Source organism: Anoplopoma fimbria, chromosome 23 (assembly GCF_027596085.1).
Source record: "Anoplopoma fimbria isolate UVic2021 breed Golden Eagle Sablefish chromosome 23, Afim_UVic_2022, whole genome shotgun sequence".
Taxonomy (NCBI): domain Eukaryota; kingdom Metazoa; phylum Chordata; class Actinopteri; order Perciformes; family Anoplopomatidae; genus Anoplopoma; species Anoplopoma fimbria.
In genome coordinates, this window is record NC_072471.1 from 13,667,639 (window position 1) to 13,686,315 (window position 18,677).

Sequence of the window (18,677 nt, forward strand, 5' to 3'; positions counted from 1 at the left end):
TCATTTATTTATATTTTACATAGTCCTTTTTTCTTTTTTATTATATAGTGCAACGCGATCAATAAAGTATTCTTATTTTGATTCCTTCCGCTAATATAAAGTATTTCGGTTAGATAAGATGGTGTTCTCAATACAGTAATTAAAATGAATAAAGACATAGCTACAAATACACATTTTACCACACAAATCATACATGAGCTGTGGACTATGTATTCAATATCCTTGTGAAACACAAAGGGGAAAAGACTCCCAATATTTAACTGTAGCGGCTGAAGACCGACTTCCAGTGGGTAACACCTACAACTTTGAAGACAAAATCATTAAATCTGCAAAACTAAATTTGACAAATGTGACAAGAAATCCAACCTTAATATTAAGTTGAATTATTACACAATAGAGGTACTTACAAAAAATCTCAATTCATACTGAATGAACATTTTTAAAAGAGAAAAGCACAATATAGAACGTTGTAACACATGCCTAAACACATATTTAACACATTTTTAATATTCATTTAATACATATTTATTTATTTATTTATCACAGTGCAGCATGCTTTATGAAACAAGATGACGCTTGTGCTTCACCTAAAAAAATATGCTCTGATGACTTTGGCAATGGCAGTTTTGGCAGGGTCTTTATTTTAAAATGATTGGGGAAGCTGAGGTAGAACTTAATAAATTGAAAAAATGTATTTAAAAAAATAAAGAATACAAGAGTTTAACCCTCTTTGTCCCTCTTTTTACTTTAAGCACACAAGCACACACACACACACACACACACACACACACACACACACACACACACACACACACAACATGCCAGGTGGCACATTGTCACAGTGTAAGATTTTGTGGTGCTAAAGGCGATGCAGCATGGCAGACTGTAAATGTGTCATTTGGCAGAAGACGTTTCAAGAGTTGATCAAAACAAGGAAGATCTTTCACTCCATCAAACCCAACGACACACACACACACACACACACACACACACACACACACACACACACACACACACAAACACAAACACACAGGCACTCATTCCAACACATTCTCACATCGAGGCGATGCAAATGATGCATCTTGGCCAATGCTCCCAAGATTCAAACTATGCCGCTCTACATATCCCTCTAGCGTCAGTGACCGCTTGTCAATATACACTCGTAACATTGGCAGTGTCTTTTAAAAAATTAATTTCCATCTTTAAATATCTTTTAATTCATCAGTTTAACCTAAAACTAATTCAACAAAGACCAATAAGAGTATTTCCCATTAGTGTGTGTGTGTGTGTGTGTGTGTGTGTGTGTGTGTGTATGAATTTACTCTCCAGTATTGAATTAGTTAAGCTGCAGAGCAGGCGTAACAGTAGCACACACACACCAGTTAATTACACATCGTTGTGTGTCGTTGCTAACCACTCTGTCTTTATCGCCACAGAGTCACTTAGGCTTAGGCCAGTGGGGTCGGCTGCTATTTTAGCTAACACAGCAGCTCGGTGGTCTGTGATAGAGGGTGTGCACACATACACACAGACACACTACACACACACTCAGAGCACAATGTGTGAGGGTTAAGACATTCGTATTGCAGTTTTTAAATTGATGTGGGCCTCAAACGCTAGGTTTTCCTGCTCGAAGACACTCTTACCCGATCACCTCCAAAAACAGCCACGGCAGCATTAAAGGGATGAGAGCAACTTCTACTGTAGGTGCTGTAAATCCAGGTAGCTTATCCGGGGAAGGGATTCATTGCAAAAAAAAAAAAACTGTATCTATTTTTGGGAAGATTGCAAACTTGTGTGTGTTCATTTCTCACCAAAAACTACACCCTCTAAAATATCAGATCCAAACCTTTTGAGTCTGTACCCCCACAGCACGAGCCCTCATATCAACTGTAGGTAATTACCCCTTCATAGACAACTCCCATGCTTTCATTTCCCACATTTTCTCAAGTATCTTCAACTGGCTTGTAATTAACTTGTTATACATATATGAAAGTGGATATTGTTTCAATAATGTTTCAAGCAACTTAACTGTCAATGTCAATTTTCCATTTGTACTCCACGATTTATCCAACGATTTATCCACCAGGTTACCTTAAGCTAACCGTTTGTGCTGTTAATCCATTGCTTTTAGCTAATTGTTTGAACTATGGGGTGTCTACATTCTGAGATTCAAGTCGTACATTTATTGGAAAAAACTTTCTCTGATATTAAAGTGGCAAAAATTAATGAGAAGAAATATCTCAAATTTGCCTCTGTATGAAGTCATACATTTACGAGAGTAAGAACAACTATGTGATTATAAAAATATGTATTTACAAGAAGAAAGCTTAGAAAAAGTTTAAAACTATGGTAACTGCACAGGGTTGGAAACATCCATCCATAAATTCTGGTTCAACACAAGCAGTAATGTTTTAATGCGCCTTTCCTTTGTTGTTTTCCCTTCATACTGACACAGTGATCGTTGGGTACGGTAAATTAAAAGCGTCATTGTGTAACTATGGAAACGCAGTGTGTTCGGTGTAACTCTTGTGGCAGTCTTTTATGTGTTAGCTGTGCTGCATAAAAGACACACACATTTATGTAGTCAATGATAGAAGTTTCTCGTCTCTACTGTCCTGTAACTTCTACAATATTAATTAACTTATATAATATATTAATAAAACAACACAGAAAGAACATGAAAAAAAGGTGTATATGTATCTTTCAGAACCTTTGCTTCACCCAGAGGCCATCCTTACCATAATAACACTACTGTAGTGAGTAACAACATTCAGACGGCTGGCGTTTCAATGGTTTTGCAATCCAATATTTATATGTAGAGTTTTTCCTCTTAAATTTGCCACTTCAATCTCAGATAATAAACAAGGTTTTTTCTCATAAATGAAGGACTTTAATCTTGGATTTTCTTTCATTTTTTCTTGTAATACTACCCTACTCCTCTTGCTCGGTTAATATTTTTGTTTTATCTACAATTGCACTAAAACACTGAGACTAATTTTTTGAAAGGAAAAGGTGATGCAGCATATCCGTATTCAACAAATGAGACAGACACCACGGTTCATGTGTAATAACCTCTCAGTCTCCTTTGCTGTGAGTTTACTCTATGAAATACATCTGCAGCCTGATAAAAGGCACATTAGACGGGCACATATTTTGAGGCATGATGTGGCACACCTCAGCATGTTGCACTATGGCTAAGACCGGCGTGACTCGTCATCAATCAGTTCTTGCTTAATCTTCATGAAAAAACAAACAAACACATGCATCACTGACCTACAGCCCCTGAGAATATAGCTACAGTTATTTCATGAACTGTAGCAGACATATAATCCATGCTGGGGCTTCCTGTCAATGTTACAGAGGGTTAAATTATTCATCAAGACTGAGGTCAACTTCTGTATTGGTTTGAAAAGGCAGAGTCATCTCGTAAAAAGCATATCGAGGTCCGTGCAGTGGAACCATGGCAACTGGAAATGCAGCAATTTGTGTGATTCACCCAGAGATTTCTGTTAGTTTAGTGGAGCACAGCACTACCAAATGAGACTGGCAAATCAAAGCACACGGCACACTTAATGGTACTAAATTCCATCTTCAGATATTTCTTTTGACACGTCCAGTCGGCTCATAACATGTCAACAACTGAGTTGGCGGCTAGAAGCTAACTGTGCTATCAGCGGGAACAGTGCAAACAACGATAAAAGTGCTGACAGAGCTAACAGTGTTACCCTGAAGGGAAACTGTAGGGTGGAAGCTATGTTTCCGTAAAGACACCTTGAGTCAGGAAGCTGTTATCAACAGTAACCGCCATATGAGCGCAGTGCAGAGTGGCGGCCATTAGTTAGCCTGGGCACGCTCACTGGGACTCGTATGCACTAGCATATCGGACTAGCTACGTAAACAAAGCACAGAAAATCACAAATTTTGACACACACAAAGGAAATGTGTCTTCATTCTCCATGATATCACATCGTTGTTTGCTACTATATTAATGCTTCAAATTTCAAATAAAACACCTTAAACTGGTACCCTATACTGACTGGGCAAAGAAAACAACCAATTTTTTGTGTTTTTCCACTCTGGAAAGTTATCACAGCAATGGTCACTTTATCCACTTGTGAGGTAAACGGCAAAATTAAGCTGTTTACGTCACAAAGTAATGTACCAGGGGATGTGCGCTTGCACCTGCACGTTGAGGCAATGCAATGTCTGTCGGACGATGCTGTCAGTTTTCCCATGCAGTGCTCATGTCTGTCTGAACCCGGTCCGACTGTGGAGATGGATTCAGAGTGACACGTGTATAAAGTCTCGACGATCTCGGTCACCATGATGCTGTCATTGTTGATGAGAAGACGTACAGTGGATCTGTTGGGAGCTCAGACCCGCTGAAGTTCATCTGGGTGTGATGGGTAAGAAGTCAAAGTTAATTTGGGGAGTTCAGCTTTCTCATCTGGTAAATATATCCCTCACAGGTCTCCTGAGCTTGTAGTCATGCTCTAATTGTGTGAAGTGATGTATAAATATTCACTTCCTGTGTGAATCCTAGTCACTGACAGTGAGCAGCTCTCACGTACTTAAGGTAAAACAGATGCCATGTCGAAGTTCATAACTGCTCAGCCCCATGATTCTCTGCGCATAGTTGATTCGGGTCGTCTGACACTAAGATTTGGAAATGTGACGGAAGAAATTAAAGGCCAGATCAGTTCTTTGTGGCGGGAGTTCAGATGAAGTGCATTCTTTAAATAGCCCCTCCAATTTAATCTCTGAGGAACACACTGTTCTACATCTCAGGAGCAGGGATGGGGAAATGTTCAGCAGCCAAGTGTCAGTGTCCCAGTATTACTAAGCTACTTTTACTATTGCAGACTCAAATAAAACACTTCTCTTAAAGTATTAAAATATTGTAAATCCAGTTATCTGTTCACCATGTGGTGACGTCATCTTGTAGCCGAGCAGCAGCCAAGTGTCTCATCAACATGGTTTTCTTACTCAGAGTCTACTCCAGGTACTCCTAAAGCTTTTTGTTTTTTGAGAATGTGTCAGTTCCTGCCATGAATTCCACACGGTGGCATAGTAACCAACACCTGCACGGTGACCACGATAATCTCTCTGCTAAATTCAGTTTTGCCTGCTGCGTTTCTTAGCAGACGGATTGTCAGGGTCAGTGTGCAGGATTTCTCATATATCCTCTCAGCTGGACGAGATAATCGAACGATCACAACAGGAAATATATTTCCAATGTTAAGACGATCACAGCCAACAAACGGTGATGTAAAGGGGGAGATAGCTTCACCTGATTTGACCTAGATTGTATATGCAAAAATATGACACGCAAAGTCAATTAATATCTCAGGCTGAAAGCCACATGTTGCTATAAGCAATAAGCCATCTTGCAACAGGCTATTAGCAATCTGGCTTAAACAATACTTGTACACAGCTTTAATTTAGTATTGTACTTAGTCTGATTCAGTCCTATTCAAAGTTGCAATGTGGAGCTGTACGAGTAATCAAGAATTTATTTATTCCTGCCAAAAGTGTTGCTTGTGACAGACCCAGAAGGAGAATATGCGATCCGATGCATCCCACACAAGGTCTGTTAAAGAAAAGTTTTATTTTTGCCCCCAAAAAAAGTGCAACCCTATATGTGTTAACCTGAGAACTTTTGACCTCTCAGGACCGACCCGGGCGAAGCAATCAGAGGCTGTAGCTCCTTACTGTCGCACTTCTGCGGATAAAATGGAGACAGAACACATTTTCATGCCTTGAGAAAAGCTGCAGAATGACTTGAGGGGACGAAGACGGTGTAACAGCATATGTATATATTTTGTGCCAACGTTAAAACATTAAATAAGCAGCCAGGAGTAATTTTCCATTCACCGCCCGCCGCGTCTGCTCCCCTCTGTTGCCTCGGCACAAACTTGAAATTGAAACTGATTTACATCACAGTTGCCGGAGCCTCCGCAGTGCATCTAAAATCCTCTCCGGAGACATCCTCAATCTGCGTGTTATCCCTCATTGTGACAATAACGCCGTCGCCGTGCAGCTCCTCTCTACAGAAATTGAGTCAGGAAATTGATTCCGGGCGCGGGCCTTAAAAAATCCACAAAAATGCCGTCAATTCTGCCTCGACATTTATGCCTTAGTGATCCCAGAATGATGGAAACATTTGCCAGTGTGAGCCCCTCGATGAGAGAGACTCATGCTGGGAAGCTATGGTTTACAGGCCTGTACATTGGGGGAGTTAGGAGGGCTCATGGGGCTTATAGGACACTATAACAGTGACATACTGTACAAATAAACAGCTTCAATAATAAGTAGAGGAAAATGGCTAAGAGGAAAACATTGAAGGAACAGTTAATTTTGCTAATATTTGCACTATATCTATATAATATTTTGCTTCATAGTGTGCTCCAGCTGGTGCTTTGTTGGCACCTCTTTCATCTTTCTTCACACATTAGTGTGTGTGTGTGTGTGTGTGTGTGTGTGTGTGTGTGTGTGTGTGCGTGCACACGTGCACGAGCGAGCGCCTTCCTGCGACCATTGTTGGTTTTAATGTATTTTTAATTTCCCACAAAGTGACTGGAGTCCTCAGTGACCGGCACTCCATAATTGGCTGCCTGTGTAAACATCAGTCAGCCTAACGAGAGCGCGGGAGCTTCTACTGCGGGCTGCTGCATGTGCACACACACACACACACAAACTACACACACACACACAGGTATGTACTCTCATTTGCAAGTGAATGCAGCCTGGCTCTGTGTTTTTCTGTCTCCCTCCCGTCCTCTGAATCACACACATGCACGGAGAGAGTCTCATTAACCAAGCTAGTGCTGCCATTTCCTCCAGGGGCATCAGGCAAGAAGTGTTTACCTGTTACACTGTGTAAATGGGAATGGTGTGCAAATACAACGGATACAATTAGCTATGTGTGGCCCGGCTAATGCATATGCAGACACACGCATCTGCATTGTTTTGCGTATAAAACAGCGGCATTCTTGAAGCAGTGAAGTATATCACGAATCGAGTTTGACTGCAAATGCACACACACATGCACACACACATGCACACACACTCCAAGAAAAACACGTATACACAGCAAGACGCCTTATTCAAAGCAATTTTGTCATATATAGGATTTATTTACACTTTCTATTTACAGATTTTTGTTTCAAAATCTTCTCTGTACACATTTAAATTGGAGAACCACGGCTCCTGTCACCCACACGCTCTAGTATTATTAGACTTTTTTTTCTGAGTACTCAAGAGGCAAAAGACATGGAGGGAGGAATTTTTTTCTTCTTTCTTTCAGGTTTGGTTTTCATAAACATATTTTCATATCTGGAGAAGTAGAGCGAGCAGAGAAAAAAAAACCCCAAAAAACAACTGAAAAAATAAGAAATGAAAGCAGCTGAAAATGTTACTTAAGGATATCGTCCTGAAGATGCTCCAAAGAATGTTTGAAGCTTGCCTGTGTGTATGTGTGTGTGTTTGTGTGTGTGTGTGTGTGGGGGGGGGGGGGGGCTAATAGAAAAACGGGCTTCAGTCAGATACCACCTAGGCCTTCATCACCATGGAGATGCGTGTGTATGTTTGTGTTTGTGTGCGAGGATACAATGGGTTACAGGCCGGCTAATTTGAGATCAGTAGCAATGTGAGTTTGTTTATTAAATCATCTCTTTTCACAAAGCAGGCAGCTCCGTCTTTTTAAGGGGGAATTACTGCAATACGACACTTCAGAAATAGAGAAACACTTCTAATGATTTGAAGTTGATGGGCGGGGCTACCCTGTTTGTTTGCCCGTGACTCACACAAACACACACAGACACACATTCACAGAGTACAGTAGCTGTCAGACTGATTTTGTGCCTCAGGCGTACCCCTTTCTTTATATACGTAATCTGTGACTGCACAAACTAATGTAGTTAGCTGATGATGTGACAGGAACTCTAGCTTACTACTGTAGGTAGTAAGCTAGAGTTCTTTACACTTTACCTCTTTTGTTTTTGGTTTTGGAAAGGCTAAAAAAAACCCCGAAAAAAACCCATTTCAAGTTCATTTGAGGTCAAAAATAAGAACTAAGACGTTCGCTCATGTCTCCGGAGTCAGGCACAACTTAATAGGCTTGTCATGTAAACAGCATAAAAAAATAAAAAACAAAAAAACAAAACAACAAAGACAAATCTTTTAAAACGCTGATGAAAGAATAAATTTCATACAAAAAGAGAGAGAGAGAGGGAGGGGAAAAAAGGCTTATAGACTTTAAAATTAAGTGCAGTTTTTCCTTGTCAGAGAGCATGGGAGATGAGGGGCTGGTGAAACTGGTGCAGATTGTGTATAAAAAAAAAAAAGAAAAAAAAAATATCCCAAGTGTGATCAAAGACTGACAGCTCTCACAGAAAAAGCGCTGAAACTTCAAAAAGATACAGAGCCCCCACCACCTCCCCCCTTCCATCTCCCCTTCACACACCTACGCACGCCGTCTTTGCAGGGCCAGGGTGACAATAATGGAACCTGGCGGAGACGCGACAAGAGACTCCAGACGTTAACAGCTTTGTGTTATGTCATGAATGTCTGATTATACCCCCCCCAACGGCATTCCCCACACCCTCCTCCTCCTCCTCCCAACATTACACCAATATGGTGCTACTGACTTTGGGTAAGACATCCCATGGGGTCTATATGAACGGAGCAGCTAAGACAGGAGACGGACACGGTTATTGTTACTGTGACACAGTGTTAAGCAGGAGGTCATGTCCACGATGCACTGTTCAACCGCTGCTTTTGTTCATTCATGTGCAGCTCGCTATATGCAAAAGTATTCTACATTAAAGGGTGAGTTTAACTGTAATCATTGACATCTAAAGCCATTATTCTGCTCTACTCCATTTAGTTCCATTAACAGCAAAGAATCTTTACCTTGTTAAATAAAAAGGCTTTTTGAAATTTGAAAATATAACAAATTTTGCTGGATCTGTTGGGGTAAAAGAAAAAAAGGCAATGGCGCACCCAGCTACACCCTGATTACCTGTTGGAGGATATCGAACCAATATAATATACAATGTTTATAGGCATCGAAGTGACAAGGAAGGCCTTGTGGATGACAGATTAATAAGAGTCTGTGAATAATGTTCAGTGCAGACGGCCTTACTGGTGTTCTCTTACCACATCTCGGGTTTTTGGAGGGTGTGCAATCAAAGGGTTTATTTGGATTCATTCTGTAACCGATTCACATCCACTTCACACGTTTCATTTGGGCCTATAATGTAAAGTTGAGTTTCGCTTTTTTTTTTTGTGCATCCATGAAGATATGGCCCCAAAAGACAGATGGAGAGGATGGGAGAGTAAACAAAGACAGTATGTTTCTTAATTAAGGCAAAATTGTTCATCTGGAACCCTGACTTAGAAAACAAACCCGTGAAGAAGCACTTTTTTAAAAATCTGTGAATTCAAAATTTAGCTTCGGCGAGGGGGATTTGATGTAGGAGCTGAACTTCAAAAAGTTGAATTTGACCCCGTAATGGTGTGCATGTTACTTAATATTATATTCTGAGGTAGTCCCGGGTTCGGGTAGTTATAAGACATAAGATTTGGCCCTTCATGTGTAAGCGGGGATAAGTGGGGATAAAATGGCTTATTAGCCTCTCACCACTGTTTGTCTAACACCGTGATGCTGCAGCGCGGCAGGCGGACGGGATAACGGGATGGATTGAGTTGGTGTTTGTGGTTGGAAAAAGGAGGGAGTCACGTTTCCCCTCACAGACTGACAATCTCTCTCTCTGTAAAGTCCTAGTGTGGTAGTTTGTCAAGAAGAAAAACAAACTTTGTCGCTCCTGTCACGCAGCAGGTGGAGGGAAAAAAAGAAAAGAAAAACAGGAGAGGTCATGTTCCTCCAGGTGGTGTTGAGACCAGGAGAGCGGGCTCACATATGTAAACCATCTTGTGCTGTGCCCTTTTGCCATCTTTCTTTGTCTTTGCAAAAAGAAAAAAAAATAAGGTCACACTTTGGCCTCGGGAAACAAAACACAATGTATTGCCATGGTATTGGATTTTGTTTTTTTTTTTTTTTTGAGCAGAAAAGAACATTTTTCGGAGCCAGACTGAACTCCCCGCGGCGCTGTGCTCATAGTCCTGCGTCAGGCTCGAGGTTGTACTCTAAGGAGTCAGCATGGGCGGACAGGACAAAAAGTCTTGGTCGTCAGTGATGAAGAGGGTTCTGCACTGGACTGAAGGAGTTCACATCAGAGAAAAAATAATAATTTAAAAAACAAGGCTTCACATCATCATGTTAAAATGCTACACCGCACGTCCTCTCGGTCATTGGTTGATTCAAATCTCTTAGTAGCTGAAAGGCCCATTGGGCGACATGGAAAAGGGAGGTTAAGAAAAAAGGGGGGAGGTCCTTCCCTCTCGGAACAGAGGCATCGTAGTTCAGTAGACGACTGGAGGGGGCGGGGAGGAGGAGGAGGAGGAGGAGGAGGAGGAGGAAAGAGCGAGAGGAGGAGGAGAGCGGCTGCAGAGAGCCACGCTTATCATCTCTTGTAGTGGTTGGGCGCGTCAGCGAAGGCAAACTTCAACCTGTAGGCTTCAGCCAGCAGCACGCTCACTTCCTCGTTGCCCCAGTGCATTGTGGGAAGGTTCTGCAGGAGGATCATCAGACCCTGTTGGTAAGAAAAAAAAAAAAAATACAATTAGAGCCAAGTGGATTATTTTGATAATCGATTAATCATCCAAGTCATTTTTTAAAACATTCGCTGATTTCAGCTTTTCTAATGTGATGATTTTTTTTTCTTCTGTTTCATCTCACTGTAAATTGAATATCATCGGGTCTTGGATTGTTGTGCAGTCAAAACAAGACAATTTAAGATGTCACCTCGGGCTCTGGAGAATTGCGATAGCCATTTTTCACTATTTTCTTATGTTTGATGATCAAACGACCAAAACATAAATAGAGAAAATAATCGAGTTGGATTTAAAAATTTGCCGACCCTACACACTGTTTTTCCACACTGAATCTCTCTCTCTCTCTCTCTCTCATTTAAATGTATTATCATGCAACACATTTCTCCTTCAAACCTATAAATGGTGGTTAGAATGGAATGGAGCATTAAATGAGGACACAATAGTAACCAACTAACTACTACCAGGTTAAAAAGCCTGTGATCAGATGTCATTATCTGTGTAACGTATCCAGATAAAAATTGCATGCTAATATCTGGTATGAATGGGGCCCAAACATACTTTTATTTGAAAACTACAGAGCCCAAAACTGCGTTAAACTACCCAACTGCATCTACAGTAATAGTACAAGCTGCAGTTGCAATTAGGATCCCACAAAGTACACTCCTCTGGGGGTAATGCTAGTGCAGCAGACAGGCACAGTTCCACCTGCTTTCTGCCCCTTCCTGTGTGTCTGAGTGTGACACAGATGTTATTAACTCAGTCAAATTGGTTTAATAACAGCTGTGAGAGAAAGAAGATAAAGAGGCGGTTATGGGGGAAAAAAAAATATATATATATATCAGGAAAGACAGAACAAAATGTCAAGTACAATTCAGTGAAGCTGAAGCCTTTCCCCTGTTTCTTGTGCTGTACATTACTATGTAAGTAAGAAGAGCAACACACACACACACACACACACAAGTTCAATCTCGCCAACTAATGCCTCTCTCTCAAAGGGGAATGAGACTGGTTAGCAGGGAGACAGACTGATTCTGTGTGTGTGTGTGTGTGTGTGTGTGTGTGTGTGTGTGTGTGTGTGTGTGTGTGTGTGTGTGTGTGTGTGTGTGTGTGTGTGTGTGTGTGTGTGTGTGTGTGCATGCTACGGATCAGTGTACCAGGAGCTTTCATCATCATGGCTGAAATCATTGCCGTGACAACAGGGTTTACAAGCAATCACGGTGTTGATAATCACATCGAAAGGACAAATCACGGTGTGTCTTCTGGTGTTGACTCTTAGACTCCCGAGTTGTCGCTGCTGTCTGAGAGGACCCGGTTATGAAACGGTATTTTAACACTGATTGACGTATTTGAATTTTAAATAAATCTTCCTTACATCTGTGTCAAAGTAAATTCAAAAGCATATTCCCATTACTCATCTTTCTACAACTGCTGAGAAAGTGAAACTACACAAAAACTTTATATTCACCACAGAGAGAGCCCCTTTTTGTATCATGTTACCCTCCTACGTATTAAATTGATGGCGTTTGGCTCCATTAATTTTTTTCCTTCCTTGCACGTTTTTAATGAGCCGGTGAGACGACCCTGACGACTTCTCAACAAAGAACATTTGTATTCCGAGGGAGGGCGGGAAAAGTACAAGTTTTCTTCAACTAATTAAGCTCAAATCTGCCATCCTGGCCAGATTCTACAGATTAGGCCGCGTTTCATCTCTGCACTCTGAACAATTTAAAAGGCGGATCTCGGATTTGACATAAACTAAATGTTGAAATTTTGTTCGTATTCTTAAACAGGTCCTACTATGCTATTTTCCGGCTGCATATTTTTTATCTCAAGTTACAGTTACAACATGTTTACATGCGCTAATGCTCATAATCCTCCTTGTTTTTCTCATCCTGGCTGTCCTGCAGCACCTCTTCTCACCCTCTCTGTGAAATGCTCCATTGTAGCGCTTGCTCTTCCCTCCGGAGCTTCAGCTCTATCTCTCACTTTTGTTGTTTGAAGGCCAAACTAGCCGGAGAGTTTTACGTTTGCCATTTTTTACGTCAGTGAAGGAGAGAATTCAATGGAGCCGTTTCAGGAGCTCAGGAGCAGTGATTCTGAGGGGGAGGGTAACTCCTTTTAGGCGTGGACTTCAGGTTTTACACTCCTTTTACATGTACACAAATATATATAACACACTAAAGAAGAGGGAAAAAGTGGAAAAAACATAATAGGGCCACTTTAAGTGAAAGAGTAGCTTGTGATTATTTTGTTGGCTGACTTTTTTTAAAGTGACACGCTCAAACTTATGTGGCCGCCAGTGTGGTCAAACATAAAACAGTATGACCAGAATCCCTCTAAACTACAGCTCCTTATCACTACCATCAAACTCCAGCTGCCTGTTAATACTGCACTTTCAAAAACGCTATAATAGAAGCCCCTTTGAGGAGGAGACCTGGACCTTGACTTTGAAAGGCCGGACTTATAAAATCCCCCTTTAGGTTCAAAAAGAAGCACTTCTCTGAAGTATTTCTTTTTCCACTGTGAGGGATGGAGAGTGGAGGAAACAGAAGAGTCAGCCTGATCAGAATTCAGCCCGCCTTTCTCTCATTTGTATTCAATAGAGCATCACTATCAGCACTCCCCCCCCCCCCCCTTCATCACTCACCCTCTCTCCCGTTTACACACAAACACACACACATTGGAAATCCAACAATGTTGCTCACAGCTAAAGGACTGCGTGTCAACACGGCCGGGTTCACGCGTTGCGTATTTATGATTATGTTATGTCGGCTCACGTGACAACAATCGGATGCTAAAGAAAACAAAACAAAAAACCTGCTGAACATCTGCCAGGTGCATTGAGCTGAATACAAATAATTATTTAATCTACATAGAACAAAGAGGGAGCAGGTTCACAGAAACCATCAGAGAAATGTTCATTTGACTAGTAACTCATTCGCATGTTGGTCGTGTGTCAGGCAGGCTTAAAGAGCGCGGTTCATGTGTGGCATGTATTTATGTGAATGTGTGCGTATGGTAAGTATTCTATGCATCGCCCCGGTGGGTCCCGGATGCCTGGGGCTAGACACCGTGTACCTCTCCCTACTGTACTTCACTGCCGCAGGCTCTTCAGAAGAACAACCCCCCCCAAAAAAAACCTGAAAGCTTCCCTATTGAATAACAACTCTGTATCCTGGATACACATGACTTGTAGTGAAAATAATATATCCTGAGGAGCATCGCTATGCTAAGAGAGTCCTCTTTTCCTCGGTTTTTAAAACCCATTTTGAAGGCTTGAATTCAGTGGAGGTTTAATCACCAAACGAGACAATTGAGATGCTGTTGATGTTGTTTTAAAAGCACACCTTTGAAAGAAGGGAAATGTTGGCTTTTATAATATAGACAGCAACAGTAATGTAATTAACTTAAGGTCTAAAATAAAAAAGAACTGCTAAAATAAAAAAGGTACATATATTATTATTGTATATTACTCTGTGTCATGACATCTGCATAAGGGCAACTATTTTTAACGCTACATTTTATTCATTTTAAAGTTAAATGCATCAGTCTGGTGCACTGTAGGCTAGATCTGTGAATAACTTTGTACACAATTTAATCATAAACACATTGGTTGTATAAATATGATGGTGATGAAAGCAAAAAAAGTCACAAGCTGCATACAGCTGCACTGGGAGCCCTGTCGTGGAAAAATAAACGGTCAGTAAACGCAGTATCAGCTTTACCATGAGGGTAATTCATGTCAGATTCACGTCGGACTGAGGGCCTCTGTAAATGCCTATTCATTCGAAAAGTCTATACATTTGCTAAAATATCTCATAAATAGTGTATAAATAGATCTTAAAACCATTTCTGTTATGTCACTGGTGAGTGATCCTGTTTCAGAACTGCTACTTTGCGGTCTTATGCCTCTCCCCTGTCCCTGTCATCTTGGTGGAAGTCCCTTCCCTCCACCCTTTTTCCTGTTGAATTATACAAATCAACAATAGGCATGATTGTCTTTGCTACAGAAGAAGCACCAACCACAATGGGTGTCTAATCAAGTCCTGCTTCGAGCGCCACAGCCGTTGGGCAACACACCCAAAGAGACGCACACACGCAACAAAGTACGCACGTGCAGTCATGCAATCGTGCGCCGCACAAGTACACACCCGTAGTGACTGAGGAGCTTCATTAGGAGCGCATTTCTGCGTGGCAACCATCTGCTGGCTATCACTACTCTTGGGCTAATGACTTTAATATGGTTTAATTGCATACATCTCGCTGTCGGGGGGGGCGGCTGCACTCACTCCACTCCACTCCACTCCACTCCACACAGGTGGCACCACTCCAAGCTGAGAGGCCACGAGTGTTTGCTTGAATGAATGTGTGCATTTGCGTGGAGAAAAAAAAAAGAAGAAAATACGAATCTGTGCCGTGAATTAAAGTCGATGTATGTTAAGCTTGTGTTTCTGGGTAGTAAAGGTGTGAGTGTGTGTGTGTATGTTATGGTGTGTGGTGTGTGTGTGTGTGTGTCTCTGTTCAACAGGAAGACATTAGTGAAAGAGATGATACGGTTAATTAAAGGTACAGGCAGGAGACAGAGATGTGTGTGTATGTGCACTCAAGGTGTGTTTATGCAAGTAGCCTTGTTATGTGTGTGTGTGTGTGGGGGGGGATGCTTGTGGTTATCCGGGCATGAATATCCATTTATCCCACAACACTAACAAACACATTGATCCACCATTACTGTATACAGTAGGCTACAAAGGGAAGGCAATTAGCTCTCCATCTCCTAAGCTTGGCAAGGCTTAAAGTGGTTAATGGCTATTGATGGTGAGGGGGAAAGCAGATTGTCAATAGAGTCAGTGCTAAGGCGCTTTCTTCAAAAAAGTGAACGGGATAACATAATGATCACATAGAGACAAATGTCACCTGAAATGCGCTTGCCGTGTGTACAGTTATTGTTTTAACCTGCATCTGACCGGCGGTGAGCCAGTTCAATACGCTCCATCCTCAATGCACGCTTCACATTTGCGGAGGCCGCACATGCACAGTGGCAGATCTTCCACCTCCGTTAATGAATACAGCTGCTGATTCACTCTGTGGGAACGTAGCGTGGGAGTGGATTAGGTAAAAACAAAAGCCGCGCAACAACCTGAGGCAAAAGCCGAGCCGATGGACACGAGGACGCCGCATTTTGAAAATACGCTCCGCCGGGGCGAATGTCACATTTGCGCCGCACCGAGTCGGATAAAACTAAGTTGTGCATGCAACGTGAGTTACAGACCACTATTAGTTACAAGAGCTGATGCCTCAAATGGAGCCTGAGAAAAATATTACTCTGCACACCATTAAAGCAGTGACTGAGGCCGTCGGCGGTAATGGCGGCCTCTGCTGAACACGAACACACACACACACACACACACACACACACACACACACACACACACACACACACACACACACACACACACACACACACACACACACACACACACACACACACACACACACACACACACACACACACACACACACACAGAGAGAGAGAGAGAGAGAGGTAGATAAAACACATAATTAAAGCCCACTCTTCCTGTGAACTCAATAGTCTATTTGCTGGCAGAATGGGGATGGTGCTAAGTGAAGTGAGTACAATGACTGACCAAAGTCCTGAGAGGTGCCTCGCCGTCACTCACGACTACGGCTCCCCACAGCGAGCGACAAGAGCCCTGGAGAAATTAATCGGGGGCGAGATGACAGGTGTGGCTCACAAGCGTACCAACAGACACACTTTTGGGGCTTAAAATGGCAACAGTCCGCCGACATGTATAATTCCACCTGCGACCTCCTTCAACCAACACATTTATATGAGCGCACGCATGGAGATGAGGGCCAACTTCGCACACAGGCTGTCACCTAACGTGCACGAACACTGCAGGGCTGCTGGATGGCGGTAATGGTGTTTTGCAGCACCCCGAGGTGTAATGGGCCTAGGCACGGCTCAGTCAGGGCCATTAGCTTGCTGTAGTTCGTATAATTACATAAAATGGGCACTCTGGCAAACAGTGGGTGCTAATGTAGGAGTGGGGCACTGTAGCGTGCAGGAGGTAGGAGCTGACGTAGGATGGCAAAGCCAAGTTGTCTTGTTTAAAAAAAAAAAAACCAAAAAAAGGTTGGCTGGTATAACGCTCGGCGGATTAATACGCCGGTGGCAGCCTGTCGCGGGAACGGCTCACCTTGAGCCGCAGCACGGCACGTGTTACAGTATACCGCAAGCTCACTCACGGCTTTACTCAGGTCTTTGAAATATCTATTGTCTTAAAAAAGAAAAGAAAGTTGTCTATTAACTTTGCTGCCACACAGTCACCCGTTACTCCAATACACCTGTTAGCCTGTTAGACCTCCGTTCAGCCCCTTACTGCTCTCTGTAGTCTCCTGTAGTGTGTTTTGCTGCAGCCAAAATCCCTATTTAGTTGTTTCATTTCACATATTTTTACGTTCCTGTTGTCAGTTAACAGAATCGGTATGAAATAGTAGTTTAATCACCCATTGCTGTTCTGATAAAATCCTTATTTCATTAGAAATAAATAAAAGTTAATGACAATATGTATGCATAATACACATTCTTGCCATTTACTTAATTTTCATTTTTGCATTACATTACTATATTACAGTTAAAACAGCAGTGCCAAATTACTCATGCAGTAAAAAGCTATTCTATTGTTGCAGTAAGGGACCACGGTGCTGTGCAGGCGTGTCAGGTTCAGGTTTTAGCGGACGGAAAACAGAGACACACATTCACACCTCGCCTGTCTTTCGTCTTGGCAGTGTCAACCAGCGGTCTCTGGGGGAGCTTTTTCTTTTGTACCTGGGGCAAGGGAGGTGGTTCAAGCTGTTTAAAGAACGTTAAGAGGAGATGGTGCAGCTTCTCGCCCTTTTTACAGTACTGAGCCAAAACTAAGCATTAGCAACCTCCACACAGTACAAATGTATGCCATTGTTACACTAAAGGGTTATCAGGCTGTGGGAGCACCCAGCTTTCAAAGGTAAATCATCTACTGTGATTCAGCTCACAGCTCTGCACATAACATTGTATATAATGTACATAGTAGTTTGTATTCCCATGGAAAGGATATTCGATCTTAAAGCTCCGCATGAACATAAAGACCTAAATTCAAGCAAAAGAGGCAAAGTGCTGCAGAAATAGGTGCAAAACAAGCATTTTATAAACCCATCGAGTCCCCACTTAATTAGATTGATGGGAGAAAGCACAATTAGTAATGAAATATGCATTAATAGACACTGTTTTAGAAGTTATATTATGAAGCCCTGAGAAGTACTGGAGAGAAAAAAGTTGAATGTGTGAATAAACAAGCGTCGTTTTGACATTCATGTAAATTCGAACGTGCCAAATGTGCCGTAGTTCAACATCAGTCCACGATTGTGCATAACAAACTAATTAATTAAGTCCTGCACTGTTTCTTTATAAGAGAGAAAGGATAAGGGGACATGTGGGATGTGGGTACAACCTTTGGTCATTTGAATACTGTGGGAGTGTCGATGAGAATGGATGACAGATTGGTTGAAAGCTCCGAGTACCCATGAAACCGAAAGCGTGGGCGATGTGATACTCTAACTCCTACTGACAATTCATAGAATTATGTATTTTAATGGTCTTAATTAAAAACAGAAAAATAAAAGAGTAAATAGATATTCTTCTGAGAGAAAAACAACTGTGATTTCTTTGCTCTCAGTAGTCCACGCTCGCAGTCATAGGCCTGGTGCCTTGTACCCAATCTGTACCAGTCAATGCCAGCTCAATGACAAGTTCATAACCTCTGGAAAGAATGCAGCCAGAAGCAATCTAAGTACTAAAAACAGTTGTCTGTGCTCTCCTATGTGTATTGAGGCATTCACGGTGATATTTCACTTAGCTTGAGTAGTTTCACTTTTCGGCACGTACAAACTTCAAAGTTCAGGAGCGGTCGATATTTAACCGTTTGGCACTTCTGCTT

The 18,677-nt window shown here is 41.9% G+C and overlaps 1 protein-coding gene across 2 annotated transcripts in view; it reads right to left on the bottom strand.

Moving 5' to 3' along the window:
- Positions 1-10,457: 10,457 nt before the first annotated feature.
- tbc1d22a (TBC1 domain family, member 22a) overlaps positions 10,458-18,677 on the bottom strand; it is a 114,308-nt gene continuing 106,088 nt past the window's right edge. For both annotated transcript variants that reach the window (XM_054624373.1, XM_054624374.1), the window contains exon 14: positions 10,458-10,658. In XM_054624373.1, the coding sequence (XP_054480348.1) occupies positions 10,530-10,658 (129 nt within the window). In that variant the 3' untranslated portion in view covers positions 10,458-10,529. The remainder of the gene's footprint in view (positions 10,659-18,677) is intronic.